The sequence below is a fragment of the Zonotrichia albicollis genome, chromosome 10 (assembly GCF_047830755.1).
Source record: "Zonotrichia albicollis isolate bZonAlb1 chromosome 10, bZonAlb1.hap1, whole genome shotgun sequence".
Classification (NCBI taxonomy): Eukaryota; Metazoa; Chordata; class Aves; order Passeriformes; family Passerellidae; genus Zonotrichia; species Zonotrichia albicollis.
This window is the reverse complement of record NC_133828.1, coordinates 20781846-20807677: the sequence shown is the minus strand read 5'-3', so window position 1 is coordinate 20807677 and position 25832 is coordinate 20781846. Positions and strand designations below refer to the sequence as shown.

Genomic DNA, 25832 nt, shown 5'->3' with positions numbered 1-25832 from the left:
TCAGCCTTCACTGCATGCTTGTGTCCCCCTCACTGACAAAGTCACCAGGGCAGGGAGGCAATGCTGATCTTGCTCTGCCTTGGTGCAACTAGCAAGTCACTCCTTTAAAAGTGGTGGAGCTATACTACCCCCAAGCTACCTACACAGCTCTGCTTTTCCTCATATCAAATACAGCCAATCTTAACTGCCCCTGGAATGCCAACTGGTTGACCATTTCTAACATCACTGTGAGGGATTCTCCAGTGATACCAAAAACTCCACCATTATATTCCTTTTCAGAATATTACAAACAGATTGCTTCCTAGTTGATTCTGAGATATAATTTTATCTCCACATGTGAATTTCATACGGCCTTTTGTTGTTTTCAAGCCTCAGTATATTAAAATGATTTTATTTCTCTGGAGAAATAAAATATATTTTGTAGCCTATAAAAGGCTCACTTAATAGTTCACTACACCTACTTATCTTTCCCTTAACCCTTGTTGTTGTCATAGGTAATTCACAGTTCAGGTGCTATTTCTGAATCCCGACTTACTCTTTGTCTAGAGGCCAAGAAGTCCCTACATCCTTTGTGAGAATGCTATTCACCACTGATAATAAGCTGATGAGCCCATAGCCATTCAGGCCTTTCATGTTTCCTTCTTTAATGAATGATATTGTGACACTGCACATTAATAGCATCTTGCTATTTTTCAAACAGCATTTGAAGACTTAGTGAACACTGCGTGTTGTTTTCACACAGACTTGCAGTCTTCTAAGAAGGCAGCTGAAATAGCTTCCTCTCTATTTTGGTGTTTTCTTTTTTTTTCCTCTTTCCTGATCTAACTCAATTTCTGTTGAGACTTTAGAGGGTGTTTTATGTTTTAAGGATGTTTTACTTGTATGGATTAAAAAAATGCAGAGAATAATTCAGTCCTCTAAATAATTTCTATTGCACTGGAAAGTGTAAGAGAAAGGGCAAAGCTCTCCACAGCCAGAGAGGCATTACAATACTCTTATTATTATCATCACTAGTTACAAAAGAAAAGGCTTTCTACATTAAAAGCATATAATCATTCCTTGTATGCTGCCAAAGTTAGTATCTCCCATTAGGTCTGGGCATTTGAAACATAGCAATATTTAGTAAATTGCAAGTTCTGGCATGCTCTTTCCATGCTTCCCATCTATTTTTTTTCCCAGGATTATAGCTCAAGTAATTCTAGATGTTGCACAACCAATTGATTATGCTTATGTTTATTCTTTGTACTGCACCATCATTAAGGCCCCTGAGCAGAATCAGGTGCCTGAAGTGGGGGGTACAACACAAGGAGGCTTCAAAGACCTTTCACCTCAAACAGACAAAATGAAGCAGGGATGATCAACAGGTGGTGCAGGATGTCATCTGAAAGCCAGGTTTTTGGCTCGTAGGAACCTAACTGGTTGACAGACTTACCAATGTGACAGGTACAAAGGTGGGATGAGGCTGCTAGAACCAACAAGGTTTATTAGGATACCTTCAGTCCCTGCACAGGGGCTGGCTGTACAGATACAGCACCACTGGCTTGCTCAAGGTCAGCCAGGGGCTCCTAGCAGAGCTGAGAAGGGCAAAGAGCTCCCCTGTCCCATTGCAGTGCCATATTCACCCACCACCCTTTCTTTATAATTTTATATATTAGCTTTCATTTTGTCATTTAAAAAACTCACTTCCTTTGTGCCAGACCTTGCACACCTTTGGTCAAGTGAGTAATCCCTTGGAAGAAATTTCAGCAAGGATTTTATTTAGGGCTAAATTTTTCACAACTAAACTCTTATTTCCTACCACACAGAGTAAAAGCAGGATTAAATGGGAACATTCAATATGTTCTCCTTAGATGATGCTAAATATTCACCAAGCACCCAAAACACTAAACCACCTGTAACTCAGCTATTAAAAACCCCAAAGAGCAAACATACTGGCTGAAGTAAGCCTTGCCTGGGGATTCCAGCATGATCACCGTCCCACACTATGCACATGTGCCTGTCTGCAAGCATTTCTGAATTGCTCAGCTGTGAATATCATAGACAGGCCCTTCAAACTCTGAGCCTTCAGCAGAACACAAAGAAAAGGAAAAAGGACTAGCCTGTGTTCACTTACAATACAAAAAAAAGCCCCAAAGGCAATCAATGCCTGACACACACGTGCAGCAATATTATTCCGGTTGCCTAGGAACCAATGCGAGTAGCCTGCCTAGGGAGGGATGCCCACATGGTAAATGAATGGAAGAAAGTTGGCACTAATATGACATTGATTGAATATTCTAGTTAAAAGCCTAGTTAACAGTGACATGAGGCAAGTAAAACCAACCTCTAAAGCTATTTCAGTTGTAAAAGACAATACTTGATGAAAAAGCTGGTATACTTTATTGTTTTCTGTTTACATCTTCCAGATAATATTACTGTGCTACCCTGCACAAACAAAAAAAAAGACCATCTGGGCCAGAAGATTTTGAGCAATTTTGACAGATTCAGGAGATATCAAATTACCAAGAGAACTTAACATCTACTTAGGTACGCACATTTCCTCAAAGAAGTGCTGAGCAGATCACGTCAGAGTGCTTTGAACCAGCTATCAGCATCTGATAAGCTAACCTCTTTCAAAATGAGGTACTAAACTACTGTCACAACTCAGGTGAGCCCACCCTGGGGAAAGGCTTTCTAGCAAAAGACAAGCCAATCAAAGCAAGAGGGAAAATTATGTACTTTGTGTGATGCCTTTGACCTGTGCCAAGGTATTTCCTGCAAATACTGTGTACTGAATATTTCCGTCTCTCCATCTAACATCTATCTTGAGCATTGCCTTTGTCCAGTGACACAGCATCCATAACACAAAGCTGTAACTTTGCAAAGACTTCAGCATGCACAGCCCCAGAGCCTTTAGCAGGCCTTGTCACTATGTGCAAAGTACATTCACAGGTCTTATCAGGATGGTGGCCAAAGATTACGGAGGCATCCAAGCTGGTTGATATAGTCAAGTCTGCTCTGTGGCACGTCTATTTTAAACTTGGGCCTTCTGGTTTGTCTCTTAGAAGGTCTACATGTCTTAACTGATCTGCAGAACAAATTAACAAAGTGAAAACAGTTTAGCCTTGATAAATGAATATGAACACAAAAGAGCAACTCTGTGGTTCACATACATCTACAGCCAGCACATAAAAGGAAAGGAATGGATTAAATTGTTCTTAACAAGCAAGTAACTTTACCAGCAAAACACAACAAATTTAATTGCCTGTGAAAGTAATCATTAGGATGATGACAGGCAAAACTTCATTAAATGGCTAACATAATCTTAATCATAACCATGATTGCTTAATTATCTGATGGGACAGAAAATATATTTTAATAAATTCTACTCTCATTCCAGAGGTAATTTTCTCAGCATTCCTTAAGATTTAAAAATTGTTAAAAATGGTTCTAAGTTATAAAACAAATACAGCAACTACTACAGACAACAGTGCCACTACCCAGACTTCACTTCTGTTGTTTGGTTGTTGGGTCTTTTTTTAATTTTAGTAGAAAGAAACAAAACCTTTTCCTCACATTAGTGAAGAAAAAGCAAAATCAGAGCAACCTGAGGAGAAGCGCCTGCTTGCTAAAGGGCAAGGATAGTTCTAACAAGCCAATTTACAGTCAAGGATATTTAAAGTCATTGCACAACACCTGTAAATATAAAATAAGTGATATAATATGATAATTTTATATATTTACTCTCTAAATTTTAGCCCAGGGCAAATTTAGCCCAAGAAATAAAATAGGAGGTAGATACTCCGTTTATTTAAGTTGCCAGAACTCCAGCAAAAGCAGAGCTCAGAGAATTTACATTAGCTGAAAATTTGGTCCATGAAATGTACAATTAATTCAAGAGGCTTCAAATAGTTCTCATGATTTAAAGCCTTCGAAAACAAGGTAAAATTGTGAAATTTTGAAAGAACTCCGATGAAGTATTATATAAATATGGGTAAGATAGAAGAGAGGGGAATAAGGGACAGAAGAATCAAAGTGACTGGAAGAGGCATCAAAAGGATGGGACAATTTTTAAGAAATGGTTTAACTACTGAATCACAGCTTTCATTAAGATCTGTGCAGAATGGCCACCTCCCAAGAACAGCCAGAGAAAGGATGTATCATTGAAAGCTTATGACTTTGTGAGCCTACCCTCGCATTCAAGGCAGCAAACTGTTGCTCTGCATTGTTGAGCAGGATGTAAAGCGCCTGCCAAGCACAGCCCACAGACCCGCTAATTAAGTGAACTGATTGTGTTTGTTTTGGAACCGTTTGCCAACAAAGGAATGTGTCACACTGATTAGTGAGAGAAGGGTATGTAATATATGTGTATTCAAACCCTGAGGAGTGCATAACCCAGGTATTCACTCTGTTTGCCCAAGGACTGACAAAAATTACTCTCAAGCAAATAACGAGACCAAAGAGAAACTCCAGCCCTCAAGAGGGGCCCTCTTTTTCTCTCAGCTGTATCTATCTAAAGAATACCCATCCTTCATCAATTCCCACTGAACACTATGCCAGAAACTGCTGAGAATATTTTGGAGAGAAACAATCTCTTCACCTCAAAGCTGACCTAAGAGACCATGAGGATGGAAAGTTTAACAGTCAACTGAGAACCACCTTGGAATTGTAATGGCCAGCTAACAGCTGTCACTCTTCTCTCCAAAGAGCAAGAAAGGTTAGAGAGGTAGCCAAAAATCCAAATGCCAGCTCAACACAGACATACATATATACACGCACAAAGCCAGGCTTCACTTTTCAAACATGCAGCAAAGAGCTGAAGTTTGCAAAAGATGTCATGCACCCACTTTCAAATATTTCTAACCTAACAGCCCAGTTTGCTGGTAGAGTTGATAGCTCAAAAGTGAACAAACATTCAAATGCAAAAAGAAAAATATGGTCCTCAGAGTTCAGCAGCTCCTCTTTCCTCCTCAACTCACCAGCTTCAGCCAGGGTACCTGGCAGTCCACTATTGAGTACAAAATATGAGTACGGTGCTGCAGATAGCAATTCCAGAAAACCAGGATGGGGAAGGGAGTTGTAGCCAATTATCTCTGTACACTGTGGACTCAGAACAGTACAACTAAATCACAAATCTGAGCTCTTTTACTCAGAGCTCTGTGTGACAACTGACAAGGAAATCTTGAATACATCAGAATTTTCAGGTATAACGGCAAGTCTTCACATGGGCCTTCTAGGACTTGCCATCCATTTGCCAGGTTACTTTGTACATCCCTCTATTTCTAACTAGCCTCCTCACCTTACCTTGTCTTGTAGTGCTCAGTACACATACTTCAGAAACCTCTCTCGTCTTCAAGAGATGGAAACAAACAGAAAATCCCTCCACCTGGCCTCCCTCAGTGCTTTGGAGCTGATAGAGCTGCACAGGAGCTTTACTGTACAAGCTCCTCTGTTGGCATAACTTGCCTCCAGAGCAAAAATATTGAACTGAAATAATCTGGTTAGCTCCACATAGGTGCACATGTAGTAATGAGATGAGGAAACTAACTAGGAAGGGAATCAGAAAATGCTGGGGATAAACAAGGTTTAGTATAAGGAATACAAAAGGAGTAAGCAGAATGATGAGATAAGAAAGAGAAATCTTGGAGAACTTTGATGCTGATTGTGTTTTAATTAAAACCATTAACAAAGACTGCTGTCTTTGGCATGACATCAACCATAACTTCACATTTGTGAAACATGAACACAAGTCCTTTCTGGCTTCTAACTCACACAAACACAGGAGCTAGAGCAGCTTCTGTTGGCTTGAATTGCTGACAAATTCTATTTGATTCCACAGGGTTTTGAACTCTGTAATTGCAAGGTATTTCTGATCTCAGCTGAAGGGCAGGGAAACAATATACACCCAATAATGGGTTTGAGACCGAAAATCTCCCAGACAAATGAAATTTTTACGTGAACTTGTATTCTCAAGTGTTCCTTCGCAGTCTCATTAATCTTTTGGGAATATCTTCAATCACCTATTATGCAGTCTCCACAGACATCTTGTGTTGTAAGCCATCTTAGTCTGTCTTTTAACTCAGCCCATCTCACCATGCACCCTAGATGCATTCTTTCTTAAAAACTGTTTATAAACTACATATCATACTTGCTTAGCTTTTATCCACTGCTTTGTCAATATATTTTTTAGAATAAGACTGTGGAAAAACAATATGCAAACAACCTTTGAAACTCAGACTGAAAATCCCTTAAGAGTAGTCCTTGGTTACTTTTAATTTAACATCTTTGTGCGTGCAAGGGAACCAGATTCTTAACAAACCTTTTTAATTGTCTGGTCCTGATTGTCTCCAAAGGTGGGTCCTTGATTCTTTCCACTTTCAAATGAACACTTTGGAGAATAAATTGCAATGACTGTATTTGAAACAGCCATAAAAATACTTATCTGTGGATGTCAGATATACTGTCTTTCTGTTAAGGGTGGAAGAAAGTATATCTCCTTTACTGAAAATCCAAGACACTACTGAAAAAGAGTAGTAACACTGCTAAGTTGCCAAGTTTGCCTTGGCTTCCTGCATTTTGCTTCTAGGTTTCCCATGTGACTTCTGTCCCTGACCTGGCACCCAGTACTCTACATGATTTGAAATAAAGGTTTTTTCGCTTAGTTTAGGACTCACATACACTTAACTTTGCTGCCATCTGAGAATAGCAATATATTAAAAAAAAATCTTGCATACACAGGCACAGAGGAATACGCAGGCAGAGCAGAGAACTAGCCAAAACATTTAATGGGGAAGACACTTCAGAATGGATGGCTATTGTTTTATAATGGATGATCCCTGTACATTATGGGCCCAGTGATACCAGAGAACAGAAAGATGTCTGTGATCACTCCAGAAAAGTAATTTGGCTTTTCAGGACACTTTGCAAACTCAGAAAAGCTTTAATCACACTGTGTGATGATCTGGGGGCTTTTCCCTTTCTGAAGAGCTCTTCTGAGACTTACAGGACCTTGGGAAGTAGCACTTCTCATTTGCTTCCACATTTGTTCATGGTGGCCTCCCTGGAGCAGTGATCTACTGTAGCTCCCCAGAAATGTGTATTAGTGGAATCTAGTCCCTAATTATTTAAATAAAGGGTCATGAGGCTGAGAATCCTCACGGCTACAACACGCAAATCAAATGTATGACTGACTTTACCGCATTGGAGTACCTGCTTGTAGAAATGTCCTCAAAGGGGTAAAGGATTTCTCCATTGTTGCAAATCTCACAGATGAAACCCTTTTGGCTACAAAGGCTGCAGCTATACACATGAGAGGTGGCAAACTTGATCACCTTCCCCAAGAAAGGAGCCAGCTTTCCTTCAATAACCTGGAATGAGAAGACAATATTGAATGAACCCCACAGAAATAACCAGAATGACCTGAAAGACTGAGACAATACTTATTACAACAGAAATGCAGGTACATGCTGTTGATTAAAGCAATAGGAAAGTTACTTCCCAACAATTAGAGCTTCATGAAAACACAAGTGATAATAGTAGTCATTGAAGCACCAATGATCTGAACATGAAAACTAATTTACTATCTTTTTGTAAATCTGTACATGGCAATAACAAAATATTAGTAGTCGTTTTAAGTACAACAACGCATTCATACAATAAGGCACAAAGAAGTAAATAGGAAACAAGTTTAAGGCTTCCACATGATCTCTGACAGCTATGAATACTGCCTTACAATTTTCACCACTTCTTACTTTTCATGCGCATATCACAGTTTTGGTTATTTCTTTTCCTTCAAAGAACAAGGGTTTTTTGCATGTATTTTGTGAACAGAGTCCTGGCTTTAGTCCTTTAGTAGTTGTTTCCCACTGAAAACCATTCAAATATAATGTTCTGCTCCTTGCTAAAACAAATAACTTCTTAGGTACAGTCTTGAAGAGGAACTATTTTTTTTTCCTTTAGTGTCTAGCTCTCAAATCAAGAAGTCCCAGAGAATCCTGCTAGACCATGAGAAGTGATTAGCACTCCTCGTGTTCGTGTGGAAAAAATGACCAGACCTTAAACTGCTAACCACAACACTCATCTAAATTTGTGACTTGGAGACAATGCCTCAATAAGGGGTGCTATTCAGGCAAAATACTTTCCATTCAGATCAAACTTCTAGAGACTTGAAGGAATTCTGCTGCTGTAGGGAAGAATGAAGATGGAATAAGGCCCTAAGTGTATATTCTTCTCTTCTGGGTTTCCTGTGGTCTGAATGGCAGCTTGCCAGAGTAGTGATAGAAATGTATCATGGGATTTGATAGCAACCTCCTGTAAAAAGGAAAAGAATGCAGTAATTGCTGACTGAAGAGTTGCATGGGGCTGTGCCATGGAACCCAAGAGTGGGGAGTTTTACACTTAAATGAATGTCAGTTCAACCACCCCTTCCCTAAATACGGTAACGCCACTTGTAATTTGAGTTAGGTGTAACCAAATCTAGAGAAAGCAGAGATACCAATGCAAAGAAGAACAACAGAGAAGCAAAGGCCAGGTAGTAAGGAAATAAATTTGTGTTCCAGGGCAACTTTCTGCCCACTAGCCAAGAAAGCCAGTACTAAAAAGTACAAGTGGAAAAGGAGGTGCATGGGGAGTGCTGGTGTTGATGGCAGTGAATGGCATGGGCAGAAATGTGCCCCTTCCTTGCCTTCAGCTCCAGCCTGCTGACAACACCTGCAACAACAGGAAGCAGCAATGTTATTGCTACTGCCGCAGATAGGACATCTGCTCATGCCAGAGGAAAAATGACGTTCCTATTGCATCCTGGTATAGGAAGATCCCCTTCAACCACATATAAACAATGCAGAGAAGCTGCTGCATGAAATACAAAAATGAAGCCACAGTTCAAGGCAGTGATACTCCTAACCTTCCAACAGATAGTCAAAAGGTAATTTAGATCCCCTAGGCTAGGGTTTGTTTTCCATGTTGAAGGAAGAAATATTTTTCTTGCAGACTCCACAGTTACAGAGGGGAGACACAGAAGTTGACAATATTCAATAAACAGAAAGAAAGAAACCATGAAGCCACCCAGCTAGAGACAAGGCTACAGTTACCCTCCAAAAACCCACTTAGGCACTAACAGATGAAATGGACATACAAAGATAATAAATAAACCACAATGCATACAAATTTTCCAGAGAATTTTTATGCTATAGGAGTCACCTCAGGCCACAACTGCTCAGCTTAAAATGCAGGCTAAAGGTACAGTGTAAACAAACTGTCTAAATCTGAACTAATGTCACTGTCAGCAACGATTTAAAAGTTAAATATCTGAATTGAAGTAATATTTTATATAATGTAATAAACACAATTATCATAATCTATTACCTTCCTAAGCTCTGGGAGAGAATTTAAAACTACAAGGAACAAACACTTTCCTGTGCTGAAGTGTTCACAACCTAAGCAAGACACATCGAGTGGGCAGCTGCCCTGAGGAGATGGTGTTATTTGACCCTATTTATTTATTTATTTGTATGGCTTGTTGTAGCACTGTAGTGGGTGGGCTTGTTACTCAGGCCACTGCAGACATACGAGGAAGATGATATCTTCAAAGAGATATCATCATTGCCAATTTTGCAATGTGAATTACAGGCCGTTTTACTGTATTATAGGAGGAAGACAAAATGCAGCATTAAATCGATGTTATCACTGGTTTTAGCATCTGTAAATTTTGTGTTATTTTGTTTCATCAGAGACCTCAAGGCTATGCACAGGATGATTTTTCCTTGCAGCCTTCTCTCATTCCTGTTTGCAGCTAATAAGAATAAAATCCTCATCTCCATTTATGCTAGGCAAGCAGAAAGGAAGAATCCTATTGGCTGTCCCAAGTCTACTTGGCTGTCTACTCACAGCTTTGTGGTAACAGTTTCACAGTGAGTGCTTTATGGCATGGGAAAAGGAGCACACAACTTGTCATCAAAGGTTTTAAAACTTCTCCTGTGCTTGCCAGAGGTCCAGAGTTGGTCATTTTAGACATCCCAGAACCATGATGGAAGAGTCCCAGGATCTTCTCCCAGTTGTTACTAGAATCTGATTTTGAGTTTCAAGGAAACATAAGTGATAAAGAATAGAAGTGTGATAGTCAAATGTAATGCATTATCCAGATATCATGGAAATTACGGGAGGAAAAGAAAGACCTCAAGAGGCTGTCTTGGCAGAGCCACTAATATTTACATCACTCTTAACAGCTGTATCTGTTCCTAAAGCCTTCAGTGACGAAGACTTCACAGCCTCCATGCAGTCTAATCCAGCACGCGTCTGTTCTCACTGCTGGAGTCACTCCTAAGCTTTGACCTGAACCTTTCCTAAGAACATTTCATTTTACAAAATAAGTTTACAAAACAGAGAACAGAGAAAGTGTGAAATCACACACTACAAGCTGTAGAAAAGTACATCACACTTCAGAAGTGTGGCAGCTTAGCATAAAACTAAGTTAAGAGTATGCCAAAGCAACAGAAACTGAAATTTTCACCCTTGACTTATCTCTTCAACATAGGGGATGTCTCAGCATATACCTGGCAAAGGATTAAAAATATATGCCTGTCTCTTAAAAAGAAAAAAAGTGTCAAGCCTAAATTAAAATTTTGCTGAGTTCAGATTCTCTTCTACTTACAGCACACATAAAGAGCAAGGTCTGTTTCAAATCCAAACTCTTTGTAGAGCAAGCAATTGTTTAATTGGTCAAAACTATGGGTGAGAGGTGGTTACTGATGGCATCCCAGTCAGCAAATGACAGAGGGTACAATGCAGTTTTTTCTTCCTTAACTGGCCAAGGAATCCATTCCAACATCATTGTGGACACAGGGCCATGCTGATCACTGCTGTACCTGGAATACATTGGGCTACACTCCTTGTGACAGCAGAAGGAAAACAGTTGTGTCCAGAAGTCCAAAGCAAGTTGTGTCTCTGAACAGCCCCAGTGGTCAGATCAGAATCACAGTTCATCTCTCTGGATCAGGAAAAACATTTCTCTAAGCTTCCACAAGACAAAGTCATGGCTTTGCACACAGCTCCTGCATGTGTCACATCAGGAATTGTATAAAAATACACACCCACATGTACATACATAAAAGCCAGGCCCTGCCCTCAAAGCACTTACAATTTAAACCAGCAAAGCAAACACTGCTTTTTACAGTAACTGCCACATATCTTCCACCTGAAATGGGACAAGCTGTGTTTTGGAGGTGCCTCCCATACAGGTTCTCTGCCCAAACTGCACACCATCCCTCTGGCCAGAGTTTGGCTGCAGGTGCCAGGGCTGCCAGGAGGAGAGGACAAACTAGGAAATCCAGCAGGAGCAGCTACCTGCCCCACTGCCCAGGCTCCTGAACCCAGCTTGGGAAAGCTCAAGCTGTACTGAAGAGCAAGAGGGGAAGGCAGAGACTTGTCTGCAGCAATGGGAGAAACAAAGCGGGTAAAGTATCTGAACATGTGCTGAAAGGGTGGTGGCACAATTATTTTAGATGACTTCTGCAACAGAGGCCTCTCGTACAAGTCAATATTATGAATAAAGGTAAATCAAATTCTCTTCTTGGTATATCTTTGTGTTCAGTTGGGGAGCAGTATAACTCTGAAGAAACAAATGCACAGAATAAGTGAGGTGAGGGGGAAATGCAGGGACTGCCAAACACTGGCAGACAAGCCAATGCTGGCAAAGGCTGCCAGAGTCTGTACAGTGGGAAGGCAGGACACATGCACTGGGTTATGTGATTCCTGATCCACCAGGAAGACAGGAGATAAAAGGCAGCAGTGGCTGTGCTACAAGTTGAAGTCCCTTTGGATACATCACATTAATATGATTATGAGGGCAATGTGTGATCAGTCAAAGCTTAACTATTTGTCAGGAGAGCTGCTTGCCCCCAGAGATTTCCTGATCCTTCATTCAAAGACTGGAAGTTACTCATAGTTCCCTTGCTCTATCAAGGTGATGTTTTCACAAACAAATGGATAGTCAGCTGTCCCCAGAGAACAACAGGTGCAAAGCCACAGACCAGAGCATCCACCAAGCCAGAGTGGCCCAGAATGCATATGCAGAAAAGGGCTATTGCTCACGGACAACTTTCAGAAGCAGCAGGTGTTTCCCAGGGACCTGTGATCAGAGTCCCTGTGTCTAACCTTCACAAAGCATTTCTGAGCCCACAGCACAGCAGTCCCCTCCTCTCTGGCACAGGCTGAGTTGCAGCTCTGTCCTGACTCCGTCCCTCATCCTGGTGCCCTGGGCTGAGCACAGGGCTGGCAGAAGTCCAGCTCTGAAGGCCCCACTGCCCAGACCCAGCTGTGCCTCCATGCAGCACAAAGCCCAGCCCCCATTACACACAGCAGAGAAGTCAAGCCACTTTGTCTTCCCTGTTCAGTCAACAAAAACTCCCTGTATGAGAACCTACTTCCCAGCATGAAGGAGAGTTGCACAAACCAGTCCCATGGGAGAGCAATGTAGTGGTGTTGAATATATGTGAATGTGAATGGTGCAATGAGAGCAATGTGAATGGTGTTGAATATAGTGAACGTGGTGTTGCAATATATGCTTTCATATTAAAAACCAAACTAGAAAAGTGGCCAAGGGAACAGAGGTAGAACTTCTCAAGTCTGTTGAGAGTTTTAACCCAGAGATGGTAACCTGAACTCATGACTTGTAATAACTTTCTGTTTGGGCAACAGAGCAAGAGCAAAAGCTAGGCATTAAAAAGCCCTATTACAGAACTAGAGTTTGTTCCTGAGAGTTGTTCAAATTCCAAAATACATTAATAGAAGCCTCTAGCTGGAACTAACTGAAAAGCAGCCACACATTGATTAGACAAGGAAAGCATGGAAGATCCCTCCTAACTCAGACTGTGTAATTTCCACAGATGTAATAACCCAACCACTTCAGCAGGAACTAGAGGGGAGATGTGTAGAAACAGAAGGACAAATGAATTAGCTGTAATCCACAGTGCTTCAAGTAACACCTGCAATAACCTTCCACCCACCCAGGAGATCAGGGCCACAGAAATACCCAAACTTTGCATCATGGCCACATAAATCAGCACTGAAGTCTATCAGATATGATGAACTTTCTGAACAGGAACAAAAAAACAGCACAGTTTTCAGACATTTCTGAGGTCAGTGAGTGTTTGTTTTGAGGGCAGCGCTCCTGTCAGCATTCTAGATAAGAAGCAAAAGGTACTGAGTAAGATCTCCATCCCTGCAGGAGTCTATGTTGTGAATTTGAGTGAAAGTCATCAAAACTCCTACCCTGTCTGTGCATTTTTACCAACTTCTAAAAGTGCAGTAGATGTTTACCTAGAATGGAGATCATAAATATCTTTGACCACCTTCATTAGGACTGTCAGAACAGACAGTCAAAGAAATACAGCTTGCTGAGCTTTCAGATACATTGTTTAGCTCAATGTGAGAAATTGCAAAGGTTAAGAAGTCTAGATTCTCAACAGTGTCATGGTATATTACAACCACATAAAGTGTTTCTGGATTAAAATACTTTATAAATTAAATTTGGCACTCAGTAATTCCTACCATATGATAATAAAAGAAAAATCTGACACAGTCTAAACAAAAAAATCCCTTCTTAAGATCCAAGATAATGGAGATTCAACAGATGAAGGATATTTTAACAGAAGCTATCCAGAATCTAAGAGTAGGAAGATAAATCTATACACATCTTTGGGTAGATATTCTGCCAGCTCTTGCACAAGGGGCAGTCAACCAGAGGCATCATGTAACAGTGTGCCTGTAAACACTGTCAGTTCACTGTGGCTAAGTGATCAGGGAATAAACACTGAGATGGGAACCTGTGAAACGTCCCCAGCACTCCTGAATCCTCACATTGAGACCTAAAATTTCCTCAGGTATCAGAAGCACTGGAGGAAACTCTGGTTATTATCCTCATAAAGGAGAACCTGCTGCTACTGCTCTGCCTAAGAGCCTGGCCACCAGGGTAAAGTATTCCAGGTAAAGTGGTAAAAAGACTGTAAAACTCAGGTTCTGTATTCCTGCCACTAAGAGACAAGCAAATTTTGCCAAATGGCTTTGTGACCCCACCCTTGTAAATCAGCTTGTTAATCATTATCGTTATGGAGGCGATAAAGTTGTTTTATGAGCCAACACTGAAGCAGTAACATTAACTACTTATGCAGGGACTGGTGTATTTCTCTGCATATAACATTTATTAGAAGGTACTCTCTTTAAAGACACAGGTTTGCTTCATAACCTTCTTTTGAAGCACTGAGCAATCTGTTGCTCTTATTCCTCCAGTCTGATCCACACGTCAGACACGAGTGATGCCTGGAGGGTATGGGTTAAGTGATATGAAATCCCTAAAACACCTTGAACTACAGGTTCACATCTAGACTGGATTGTCCTGGCCTCTCCTCCTGACAGAACAAAATTTATGATTATTTCTCAAGGCCAGACACACACTTGGCTCTGAGAGACAGACATAGACAGAATTTGCCGGGAGGCACTGACGCAATGCAGAAGAGACATGAAAGGCCAAGAGGCACTGAGAAAATTGAAGGGGTGGTGGACATGAAACTCATTCATGATCCCCAATTACATAAATTGAAGAGATATAAAGGACTTTAATTCACAGAAATAATGTCACAGGCATGTCTGGCAGAAGGAAGCTACCTGAATGAGCAGTTAACAATTGTGCACAGCTTTCCACCATCCTCTGCAGAAAAGGTTTCTGCCCCCGTTGGTTGTTTCCTTTCTACCTCTCCAGAAACAGCTAGTCTGAATCATGCCTTTTCCTAACAAATTCAGAGGTAAGCTCCAGCTTTGCCTGGACTTTAAAGCACTACAGAGAACATGCTTCCTGGACTGAATGAAAGGCAGATATAATATCCTGAAGAGACTGTCTTCTATTTATCACTTGGATGCTCACTACCCTCCAAATTTCACCAGTAGAAGCTTTGTGGAGGAGGACTAAACATTCAATAATCTTTCTTCACCTCCAGGACACATGAGAAATATGCTTTTAAATGAACTACCAATGATACAAAAAAACAGGTCTAGAAACAACACCTTTAGAATGACTGTCTGACTTTGCTAAAAATTTCTTACCAGAGAGATACCACAACAGCCCAGTGCTCAGAATAATTGTTAAGTTGTTCCTAATGCCTACCTCAGATCTTCTGCTATAGTCAGGATCTTTACACTCTACCTCCTATCCTTACATTGCAATATCTAGAATGATTTGTCAGAAAAATCATTTTCTGACAAATTCTCCTGTTCGTCACAGGTAATCTTTGTCACAAGTCAGGACAAGCAAAAGTGGACCGGGGGTACAGGGAAAATACGATTGCCTTTCCCTGTTTGTTTACTGGATAACAAGCAGGTATTTTCTGCATTGATTAAACATGCAAATTGGGCATTAAAGCCAAAATGGTAAATGCAAGCTCTGCCCCACAAAGATTTCAGTGTGGTCAGGACTTCTGTGATAAAAACACAGACTTGGAAGCAAGCATGCTACAATATGCTTAGCTAAGGATAGTACAAGTTGCAGAGAAAATAAAGGGAAAACATTCCCTGGCTGGGAAGTTGCCAGTCATTTATATCTAGGGAACAGACAATGCTTGTGGATTGCTAATTTCCTTGAGGATTTTTTCTCTTCCGTTGGCCAGATTCTTAACACCACAAAAAAAAAATTCTTGTTATAATTTCAATGCACAATTAATCTTTAGTTCAGAGGAAAAGGAAATGGAAGGAGGAAGGATGATCATGAGGTAAAAGTTGCAGAGAGGCAGATATCAGATCTTTTGTGCAATATACTAATCAGCTGGCTTTCCTTGCTCCATTTTGACTCCCAGTCACCTCTTTCAGACTGCCCGTCTTGTTTATTTAAATTACAGGTGATTTAAGGAAAGAATGATCTCTTACTGTTTGTGTGCATGCACACTACAATCAGTCACGGTGCACTGCTACACAACAAATTAAAAAAAGAATACAGCAGTAACTTCAGTAGTGACAAGCATGCTCTGGGTCCCAATCCCAGCTGCTCCCAACAGCAAGAGTGATATCACCCCACCCCACCCTCTCCCTCCTCTTCCCTTTACAACTTCCACAGTCCCTCTCTGTCCCAAAAGCCTGTTCATCCTGTGGTACAGGTGACAGCAGGGTGGGCAGGAGCAGGCGAGCCAGGGACTCTGCTCACCCACTGCTGACACCAGCGCACATTGTCCTGCACTAACTCGTCACACAGGGCAGAGAGCAGCCCAAAAGGAAACACTGCAATAAACACTGCAAAGAACAAAAAGAACCCCACAAAACCAACTGCCAAATAAATCAAACTAAAGCAGAGGAAACTAAAGGAGTGAGATTTGAATAAACAGAAATCAGAAGCCCCCTTTGACTTGTTTGCATCAGGCAGTCCATGCTGATGGCAGAGCCATTTGCTGTTCACAGTCCTTCCGGAGCAAACCCCTAAATATGTTTCATTTTAATTTGCTATTAGAGAGATACTCCACAAATTAGCCCCTAACTAAAACAGGCACTGGGAAGAGGAAGAATTACAAGGTCAAGAGCAAACACTGCTAATCTGACAAGCACACGTAGGCAGGGGGCGAGGTGAAGATGGAGTTTTACATTGGCTGGGGGAGAGGAAAAACAACCTGGTGACAGTTTAAGTCAATTTATAGCAGGAGACAGAGAGGATGACAAGGTTTCTCCAAGCCCTCCCCCACTCTTCTCATTGAAAGGAAGAAATGCCAGAAATTTCAGCAGGTCTCTGGATGCAAGCTGACACAAGTGAAGAGATGGAATTGTCTCAATATAAACAACATGCCAGGAAATCACCTGTGCCAGCTCCCCCACCAGCTCTGCAACAAGACTCACACTCACTGTGCTTCAATCGTCTTTCCTCCTTTCTCCTTCCCATAAGGTTTCCAGGCAGCTACATGCCAATTTTGTCACACCCCAAGTTTTCCTCATCTTGTTGCAGGGATGAATTATAGGTTGTTTTAAGAAAAAGGTATTCAAGCAAAGGTTAAAGGCTGTTCTAATCAAACAAGGTTGAAAGAGTACCAGGAATTTGGCTGGTAGAAAACAGAAAGCACTTTACTTAGCTTAAAAACATACGTGACTCTAAATACAGAAGCAAATATGCATGCAGGCAGAGAGTATATATAGACTTTTTTTTTTTAAGATTAAGCAAGCAATTGCATGCAGAGATGTTAACTGACTCTACATGCCCACTGAGCAAGATGTTAGCAAGATGCACAAAATTAGAAACTTTCCTGCCTTGCATAGGACTGGATCTGGGCATTTTAAGGATCCATCTCTGAAGGATTTTAGAACAAGAAAGCAACATACCAAGAAAATGGCTAGGGCTACTCTGAGAAAAAAAAACTCTGAGTATAAAGTATATTTAAAAGAAAAATGTAAAAAAAAAAAAAAAAGTTCTTCTCTCATCCAAGCAGGTAGCCCTGAGACACTATTTTATTTCTTAGGAAATCTGTTTTTTCAGGATGCTAGTCCTGAAGGAACACCCAGCTGGCTCTCCCAAATCATCATTTTAAGTGAAGTAGAGCAATGAGTTCAGAGCCCAATCTTTCACACTGCTAACCCATATCTCCAGTAGTGGGCTTTTCATTCTGCACAGCAGAAAATAACAGAAGAAACTTGTTTAGCACAAGGCAGCAGAAAAAGGGTAACTTATATTAGTGCTGCTGCTTCTACAGGCTGAAAAAAATTAAAGTATTTGGAGATCTCAACTCAAAAGCTCCTGTGAATCCCGGGCACCATTACTAGGTCATTTTAAACAGAATTTCATTCTAAAAAGCCACACTTAGCCCAAGAGGCCTAGATTACATGTTCACAAGGAAAAGGACTACATGTACTTAAAAAGGACTACAAGTATTTAATAAACCCTGTTAAAAATTCAGGTTTCATGCAGTGCTGGAACCAGTCCTACCATTACAAATACCTACTAAAGATCTTGCTAGATCTCTAGACTTGCCTGCAATACTTAATTCAGATGAACTTATCTTCCTGACAGCCACCTGCCAAAATGCTCCCTACCAGCTCTTCATGCCCTAACCTGGCTGGCTCTGCCCTGCTCTCTGCCTGAGAGCCACTCTGAATGACAGCCACTCCCTTCCCCAGCAGAGCTGAGGTAAAAAGGAAACGCCAGTACCATCACTGCCATTACCACTGATTGTAACCAGAGCTGTCAGCACTTAGAGAATTACACACACTCAGGGAATATCAGCTAACCTGAAGCTTCCTGTTCTGCTGAAAGGCAGCTCAGTGCTGGCAACCCCCAGGGAGTGACAAAAATAAATGATGTGCCAGGTGCTTTAGGATGACCCTGCCTGAGCAGGGAGGCTGGACCAGATGACACACTCTGGTGTTTCCAACCTCACCCATTCCGTGATTCAGTGATAAAGGAGCCACAGCCACAGGAAAGTAGACAAGCTCTTTAACTGCTGCTTTGCTATCAGATCTTTTAATATTTATGAAGATAGATACTGTATGTTTTTCCCATCCTAGGACTATTGTCATATTCCTCTGCTAATCTACTTAGTTTAGAACACTGTCAATCAGGCACAGCTCATAAAGACAGCTACTGACATTATGCCACTGTGGTCTAAGATGCATCCTTACATAATTCATGTAGGCAACTATCTGGTTTTATTACACTGGTAGTAACACACTGCAGTACTCACACCTCTGCCACACACGCTGTGTCAACGCTTGCTTGGGAGGCTGGAGCTGTGAATCAATGTTTTCCCAACAGTGCTGAACTCTGAACTGTGGCTGCTATGGCACAGATGATGTGCCTGGCATTTTGCTGCCCTTGTTGAGCACAGTCAGTTCACACAGAAAACTGTGACAGACAAATCTTCAGTCATCTCAGCATAGCCAGACCTGCCCAAAACCTAATTCTCTTTCTCGTTTTCCACCTCCTGCCCCTTAAGCAGAAAAAGGGCTTGCCTAAAATTGAAAGAATTTGCTGGTACAGCTACATAGGTAAACAGAAGCTTAAGATGATACAGCTTATATTGAATCACTGAATGACACAAATGACAGCAACAGACACTCTCACTGATATAACTCAGTTTGCACTCGTGATTTCACAGGCTCAGCTACATGCACCAAGAGCAGGAGGGCATTTGTCGTGTACCAAATTCAGTAATACTTCTGAAACTACAGCAAGCCCAAAGCATATTAGCCACCCCCCATTTTTTTCAATCAATACAGCCACATGCACAGCCTCTGTGTGGGTTAGATGCTACATCCCATCCTTTTACTGTATCAATAAAAAGGAACTGCTGGGAGGGACACCGCCACTGATGGGCTTGGAATTCATCAGGCTGTATGTTACCTATCTACACTAAGCATCAATCAGCCATGATATGAGGACTGAGTTACCAGAAAAGAAGTTTTCTTCTAAAAAAAAATCAAGTAAAAGGCAAAAGAAGTCCACATCTTGCATTCTTTGCTATTGTTGGGACTGATGAAACAACTTGTCTAAATCAACCCAAAGCTTTGCGTGTATAAAAATAGCAGAAAGAGCATCTCTGATCTACTCCTTCACTTTTGTCTAGGAGGTGCAATGAAAGTACAGCGTGGGTAAAAAGCCTGGAGGAGTGAAAGAGATTTAATGATTTCCTTGCTCTTCTAAAACTTTCTAATCCTAATCTAACAGTATATTAGGCTCAAATCAGGTAGAACTCTCATTTTATTGAAGCTCATTTTTATTCCCCACACTCTTGTTAGGAAGCCTTATATGCAGAAAAGCTTGACCAGAAACATTAAGATTTCCCAGTGAGGAATGTTTCTGTGAGACCAACAGTGCAGCAAGCCCAAAATGCTCCCAGGAGCTGTAATCAGTGTTCCAAACGTCAGAGGAAGCTAAAATCATTGATCTGTCAGTAGGGGAGACATCTTCCTAATCCCTTCAATATAGTATGTCTAGTCTGAAATCCTATAATCCCTTTATTTTATGTACTGTAACTGTGGATATTCTCATTATGGATACTTAATCCTCTCAAGGATGATACATTTCTGGCCTCAGTGACACTATTGTGGCATTAAACTCCTCATACTCATTGTGTTTTGCAGAGAAGCATTTCCATTAAGGATTCCATTGGATTTTTATGCATCCCTCATACTCACTGTGTGATCTGTGCCATATTATTGTGAGAACAGGGCTCTCCTGTTCATCCTTTCTCTGCACTGTTCTTCACATTATTTGTAGGTTCATCTACAGGTAGTCAGGAAAGTAGATCTGAAGTCAATAATGTTTTAACTAAATTTCATCAAATTAGTTTATCTACAATGTTAAAATGGACAAATTATACTACATTAAATCCCTGTATGGACATACACATTCAGAATGAAAATGGCCTTAATGCAATTTATGTCACTTTGTTTCCAAAGTAAATGGAGATAAACCAAATGAAAGCCACTTATATTTTGAATAACAGTATTTACACAGTGATTTAATGTAATTCAACTCATCTTTTTAAATTCCCATATTTTGTCACCTCATTTTTCCCTGAGTGTTCCTGTATAAACAAGTCTTCAAATTATCTTTTTAAATCTCCCATCTTGCTCACAATTTCCATCCTTGGATTCAGTAATTTTTGCCCTTATGAGGATCCTTTTCATTTTACTCTATCTTTTAGAGCTGGTATAACCAGGACGAAATAATTAGCATGATTAAGAGAGTTTCTACAGTGAAGACCATCAGAGAATGACAAAATGTGTAAGGCTAAAAGGGCCCACAGTGGGTCAATCTGGACCAACCTCCCTGCTCAAGCAGGGTTACCCCAGAGCACGTGGCACAGAACTGTGTCCAGGCAGTTCTTGAATACCTCCAGCAGAGAGGAAAAACTCCACAACCCGTGGCAACAGGTTCCCATGCATGGTCAACTGCAGAGTAAAGTTCTTCCTCATGTTCGGGTGGAAATTCCTGTGCATCACTGCAGTAAGTTTTGTGCACTTGTGTATCTTGCTATTTAACATTAGAAAAGGCAAGACATTAGTTAACTCTCTATGGATGAACTATCTGAATCAGGAAATCACCACAATAGTGCCTCCTGGTCTTTTACTTCAAAAGCTCCCATCAACATGTTATGTAGTGTAAGGAGCCAGAATTACTTTTCATAAGAAATACAAGACTTGTCTGAGTCAACATTGGTGCAAACCAATATTTAACAGTGTAAAAACTGTCAGTTTCAATACAAGCAGCCCCAGAATCACATCTGTAAAATCTAAATGGAAGTTTTTAACTCCTGTTGCATGAACTCTCTCCATATATGCACAGAAGTATCAGTAATGTCAGCAGAGAAGAGTTCACACCTCCAGCAGGTTTAGGATGAAAATATCCTGGACTGTAACAGCACATCGTGGTCCATAAAACAAATCCATTTTTCCAGTATGTTACGTCTGCTAACACCAGCAAATTCAGGAGTGAATACTTGCTTCCTAGCAAGAGGAGATCTCCCTCTGGAAAGCTTTAATTGACTGGAATAACCCTGGATAAACTGCCTAACAGAGATGCAGAGAGTTATGGGCAATGCAGGGCAGATGTCACAAAGACAAACAAGTGCAGCCAATGAGGCAGAACAGCAAGCTGTGGGGTTTGTGCCTGTTAAATCACACTTGGTGTTTCTGCCTATTCAGTCTGAACACACCTCATCAGTTATCTTGTCTGCTGACACCAGGATTCTAAAAACATCTACAAACAGGAATGCCACAGATAGACTTCTGTAAACTTTAATGTAGTCCATGAGGCCTTGGGCTGCAGCAAAACCTTCTGGAGTCCATGTATGCATTTGTGTGTACATACAAATAAAGTCTGTCACTTGCTGCCTCTTTGGTTACTCATACCTGCACTACAAGCATTTGTTAACAATACAAGAGCTAGCAAAAAGCACTGCCTCACCAGGATTTGGGAAATTTCCAAAAGTAAGGCCACTTTTTTCACTCTGCTTTTAACCTCATAGTAAAGTCTTCCCCACTAGAGCCCTATCCAAATGGATCCAAGTGACAACCATCCCCAGACCACCAGACAGCCCAGGTATTTACTCTGCCAGACTCATAATATCTAGGCCCTGTTAGGCTTGGAAAGAGATTGATATTGGATTTTATTTTAGAGTAGTATTATAAACTGCTTCATCTACTGGCAAACAGGCACTTCAACATTTTTGAACTAAGAACAGACCCTCAAACCCCATTTTTGAAACTCAGCTGCTGGGTAGGAAACAACCATGTTTTCTACGATCTTTAAAGGGAACTTGGCTAGGAAGCAAATCAGAATTGAGCTGGGACTAACCAGGGTAAAGGTTGCTTATATCTGCAGATTACCCCTCTCTGCTTTTCTAATTCACTCACCATGCCTTATCTTTCCATTAATCTTTAATAAACCTTTTAGTTAATTCCCCAAACACATGCAATCTACATGACAGCAGGAAACAGTGCAAAAGCAGTCCATGGATATGAGGAAATAGGTAGCAGAGGAATCAAAAGGAGGAAAAACTTTCAGGATTAAAACTACCCAAACTGCAGGTCAGTGGAAAATGATGAGCAACTGGCAGAAAGCAGCAGTAAGGGGCAAAGGAGACAGGAGTGAGGGGCTGTTAAGGGTATTAGTATTTATATGACCATTGAAGTAATTCTCTTATTGGGCTCGCCTCTCTTTTCCACTCTGGATCCACTTCAACAAAAACAGGCAACCAGATTTCAAACTTGGAGCCTCTGAAATGTGGAAAACCCTCTCCATGCTCACAACAAGGATATAGCTAGATTAAAAGGCAAATGTAATTTAATGCACCCCAGCAGAAATGATAATCAAATTATGTTGCCTCTAAATATGATAAGTTTGGGACTGGGCACCTCAGGGGAAGAGAAGGTGTCTTGCAAACACAAACACAAAGAAACATGTTATAGGAAAGTGCTAAATCAATGCATGAATTATGACTTCTACCCTCCCTCTCTCCCCCAGGGTGCTTGATAAGCTGCTGCTTGCTTCTAAAATATCTACTACCAATGTTAGGAACTGATTAAGCAGCTTACAAAGCACTGGGGGCTAATAGACAGGCCCACCAGGGAGACTGCAGCTCTGGAGTTAAGTAGCTCGCTTTTTCATGGCTTGATTATTAAAGATGAGATAGCAGAACATGCTGAAAAGATGTGGAAGCAGTTTCAGACCTCAGGCAACCGGCCTTTTTATTTTATATATGGAACCATTTCTAGCCTGTGATTTTACCAACCAACAAAAGCCATGTTTCCTGTTGTTCTGCAGTCTCCAGCTCTGAGGGGCATCTGAACTACCTCAACCTAATGTGTCAGCTGAACATCCAGAGCTGACTATGCTACTCTTATCCTGCAGAAAAGGCACCACTAGAGAAGGGAAACAGGTGAAAGAAGTTTAAAATACTGTTTTACACACCACTGGCAGCAGCATTAGTGTGAACACAGAGGTGCCCAGGTCAGCCAGCACACCTCACCTCATTGCTTCCTCCACTGTGCATCTCAGCATTGCAGCACACTCACCTTAGATTCCCTAGTCTCCCTTTTTCAGTTCTTTTTTCCAAATTCTTCTTGTGTAATCTGTTACACAATAAAATTCTGCTTCTCAGGTAAATGTACTTCAAGGTTCTTGCTTAGTTGAATCAATGACAATGCAAAGACAAATTCTGCTGGCACATTACCTCCTCCATGGTCACATCTGTCATGGTAACACTGCATGGCTCAGCTCTGTGCAGTAGGCTGGCTGAGGTTTGGGGAAGGGGGGTGGGCGTTAGGGTCCACCCTGCCCCCTCCTCATGGCAATGCTCAGCAGATTAGTAAATAATCATGTTGCATTAGGGTCTTTACCAACTTCAAAATTCCAAAACAAGTACTCTTTCAAGCAAAGAAATAAATACTACTTGTCACCTATGGGCTGAGACTGACGAGAATTTATTGAGCAGATGAAAAATTTCTCAGAGCAAAGTTCTCTTTACAGACTACAGTTTTCTTTCAGAGTTTCTTTCCATCCCTATTTGAACACTGATGCTCTAGGCTTTCATCCCTAACAGATGCCACTGTTAACCCATTTTTATACCAAACTACAAACCACAGACACAGCTTAGAAATACAGGAATTCCCTTGGAAGGAAAATGTACATTTAGCTCTGAAGGTGAGAATAGGCTCCATGTGTAACAGGTAGAATAAACCAAAGACACTCACCTGCTGAAGGTCTGCCAGAGAATAAAGATGGATTTGTTGAAGAAGATACTCTCTGGGAAAGATCCTGAAAAGAGACAAATGGGTGTATGTCACACCTTTTTGACTGGGAAACGCCTAAGCTTCCTCTCCCCACCAAGTAACAGCAGGACAATGATGTTAGAGAGAAAGGAAACTAGAATCATATCACCCTCTAAGCACCACCTATTTTTACAGTTTTCTGCATGGGCACAACAGTCCCACAATAAGAGGAATTTCTGTGCCAGTGTCATTCTCATATTGTCAGGTCATATACTGAGACATTAACAGCCACTGAAAGCTCTTTCTGACCAAAAACGATGAGTCTTTAAACAATTAATGCAGCAACAAAAATAAATAATGCAAACAACACATTAGAAGTATTTCTTATGGTCTCAGACAAGATTCTGGTCTGCAACAAAGTTGTAACACTTCGTTTCACATGTGATTTATGGTTTTGTAACTGAAATAACTATACTGGGGGAAAAGGCCATGCAGATACTGTTCTTCCAGAATCAAGCTGACTGATATCAATTCCCCTTTCCATACAGAAATCTATGTATTGGTATAGACTCTGGAATGACTTACTTAAGAAAGCAATATTTACCTTACATTAGCCAAGGTTTCAGGAAAGACCATTGCTTATGTACTGACAGACCTGATAAGTAAAGCTAAATTACAGAAAACTGAACAGAGAAGAGATGCCCTAATTAGACTGATAGGCAGTAAAATGAAAAACTGGGTTAATATAACATCACAGAGGGAAAAAAAGGACATTGGAACTTAAGTGGATATTAACTAAAAACGTTTATGAAAACGTATGTATCTGCTATAAAGATGTCGAACAGAAAAAGAACATCTTAGTGTGGATGCACAGAGAAGCTGTAACGACATAACCAGCTAAACCACAGAACAAGAGAATAAGACTACCAAATGCAATCTTTCCACAGAACATGGATTCTAAGAATTAATGAAAATACATCTGTTTCTGATATTCCATTAGCTGTCTTAAACAACAGCCTTACACTGATACTTTTCAAAGCTGTATGTACTGAAGGGGCTAGGACCTCTCACTGCAGCTAAGGTGGGCAGTACAAACAATTCATAATTCCTTTTGTACTTTTGAAAAAAATTTAAGATTTACTGGGGCAGGAGGAGAAGAGTTTTGCAAGCAAGGCACTGACAACTGCAGACCACCCATCTTATGGCACTCTGCTGGAGCAGGACTGTGCCATTGCTCCTTCTCACTCACCAAGCATATCCACTCCACCCACCCAATTCTCAGCTGCAATCTCACTAGGGCATTGCCATTTTTCCCTTTCAGCTCTGTAGGTTTTACTATTGCTCCTTTTTCAGGGGACTGTGTTGCAGTGGCTCTGCTGCATCACACCTTCAGAATACATTTGGCACAATGTCAAAGACCACTGCAAAACAGTCAAAATCCAGACATCAGACTGCAATTGCTCATTTGCACATAGCAGACTTACTAAAAGATAAGGAGTCAACTCTGAACAACATTTTGAAGCATTAGTATTTTTTCAGCTCAGACAGAATTTCTTTCATTAAAATTTACTGTCATTCTCCCCTATCATACAGGCAGGCACTAAACGGCTTTGCCAGAACCTGTA

The 25832-nt window shown here is 40.9% G+C and overlaps 1 protein-coding gene across 7 annotated transcripts in view; it reads right to left on the bottom strand.

Moving 5' to 3' along the window:
- Positions 1-25832, bottom strand: part of PLEKHM3 (pleckstrin homology domain containing M3) — a 94280-nt gene that overhangs the window by 9040 nt on the left and 59408 nt on the right. For all 7 annotated transcript variants that reach the window (XM_074548275.1, XM_074548278.1, XM_074548276.1 and 4 more), the window contains 2 exons: positions 24190-24253; positions 7189-7346 (listed from right to left, as the gene is read on the bottom strand). In XM_074548275.1, the coding sequence (XP_074404376.1) occupies positions 7189-7346; positions 24190-24253 (222 nt within the window). The remainder of the gene's footprint in view (positions 1-7188; positions 7347-24189; positions 24254-25832) is intronic.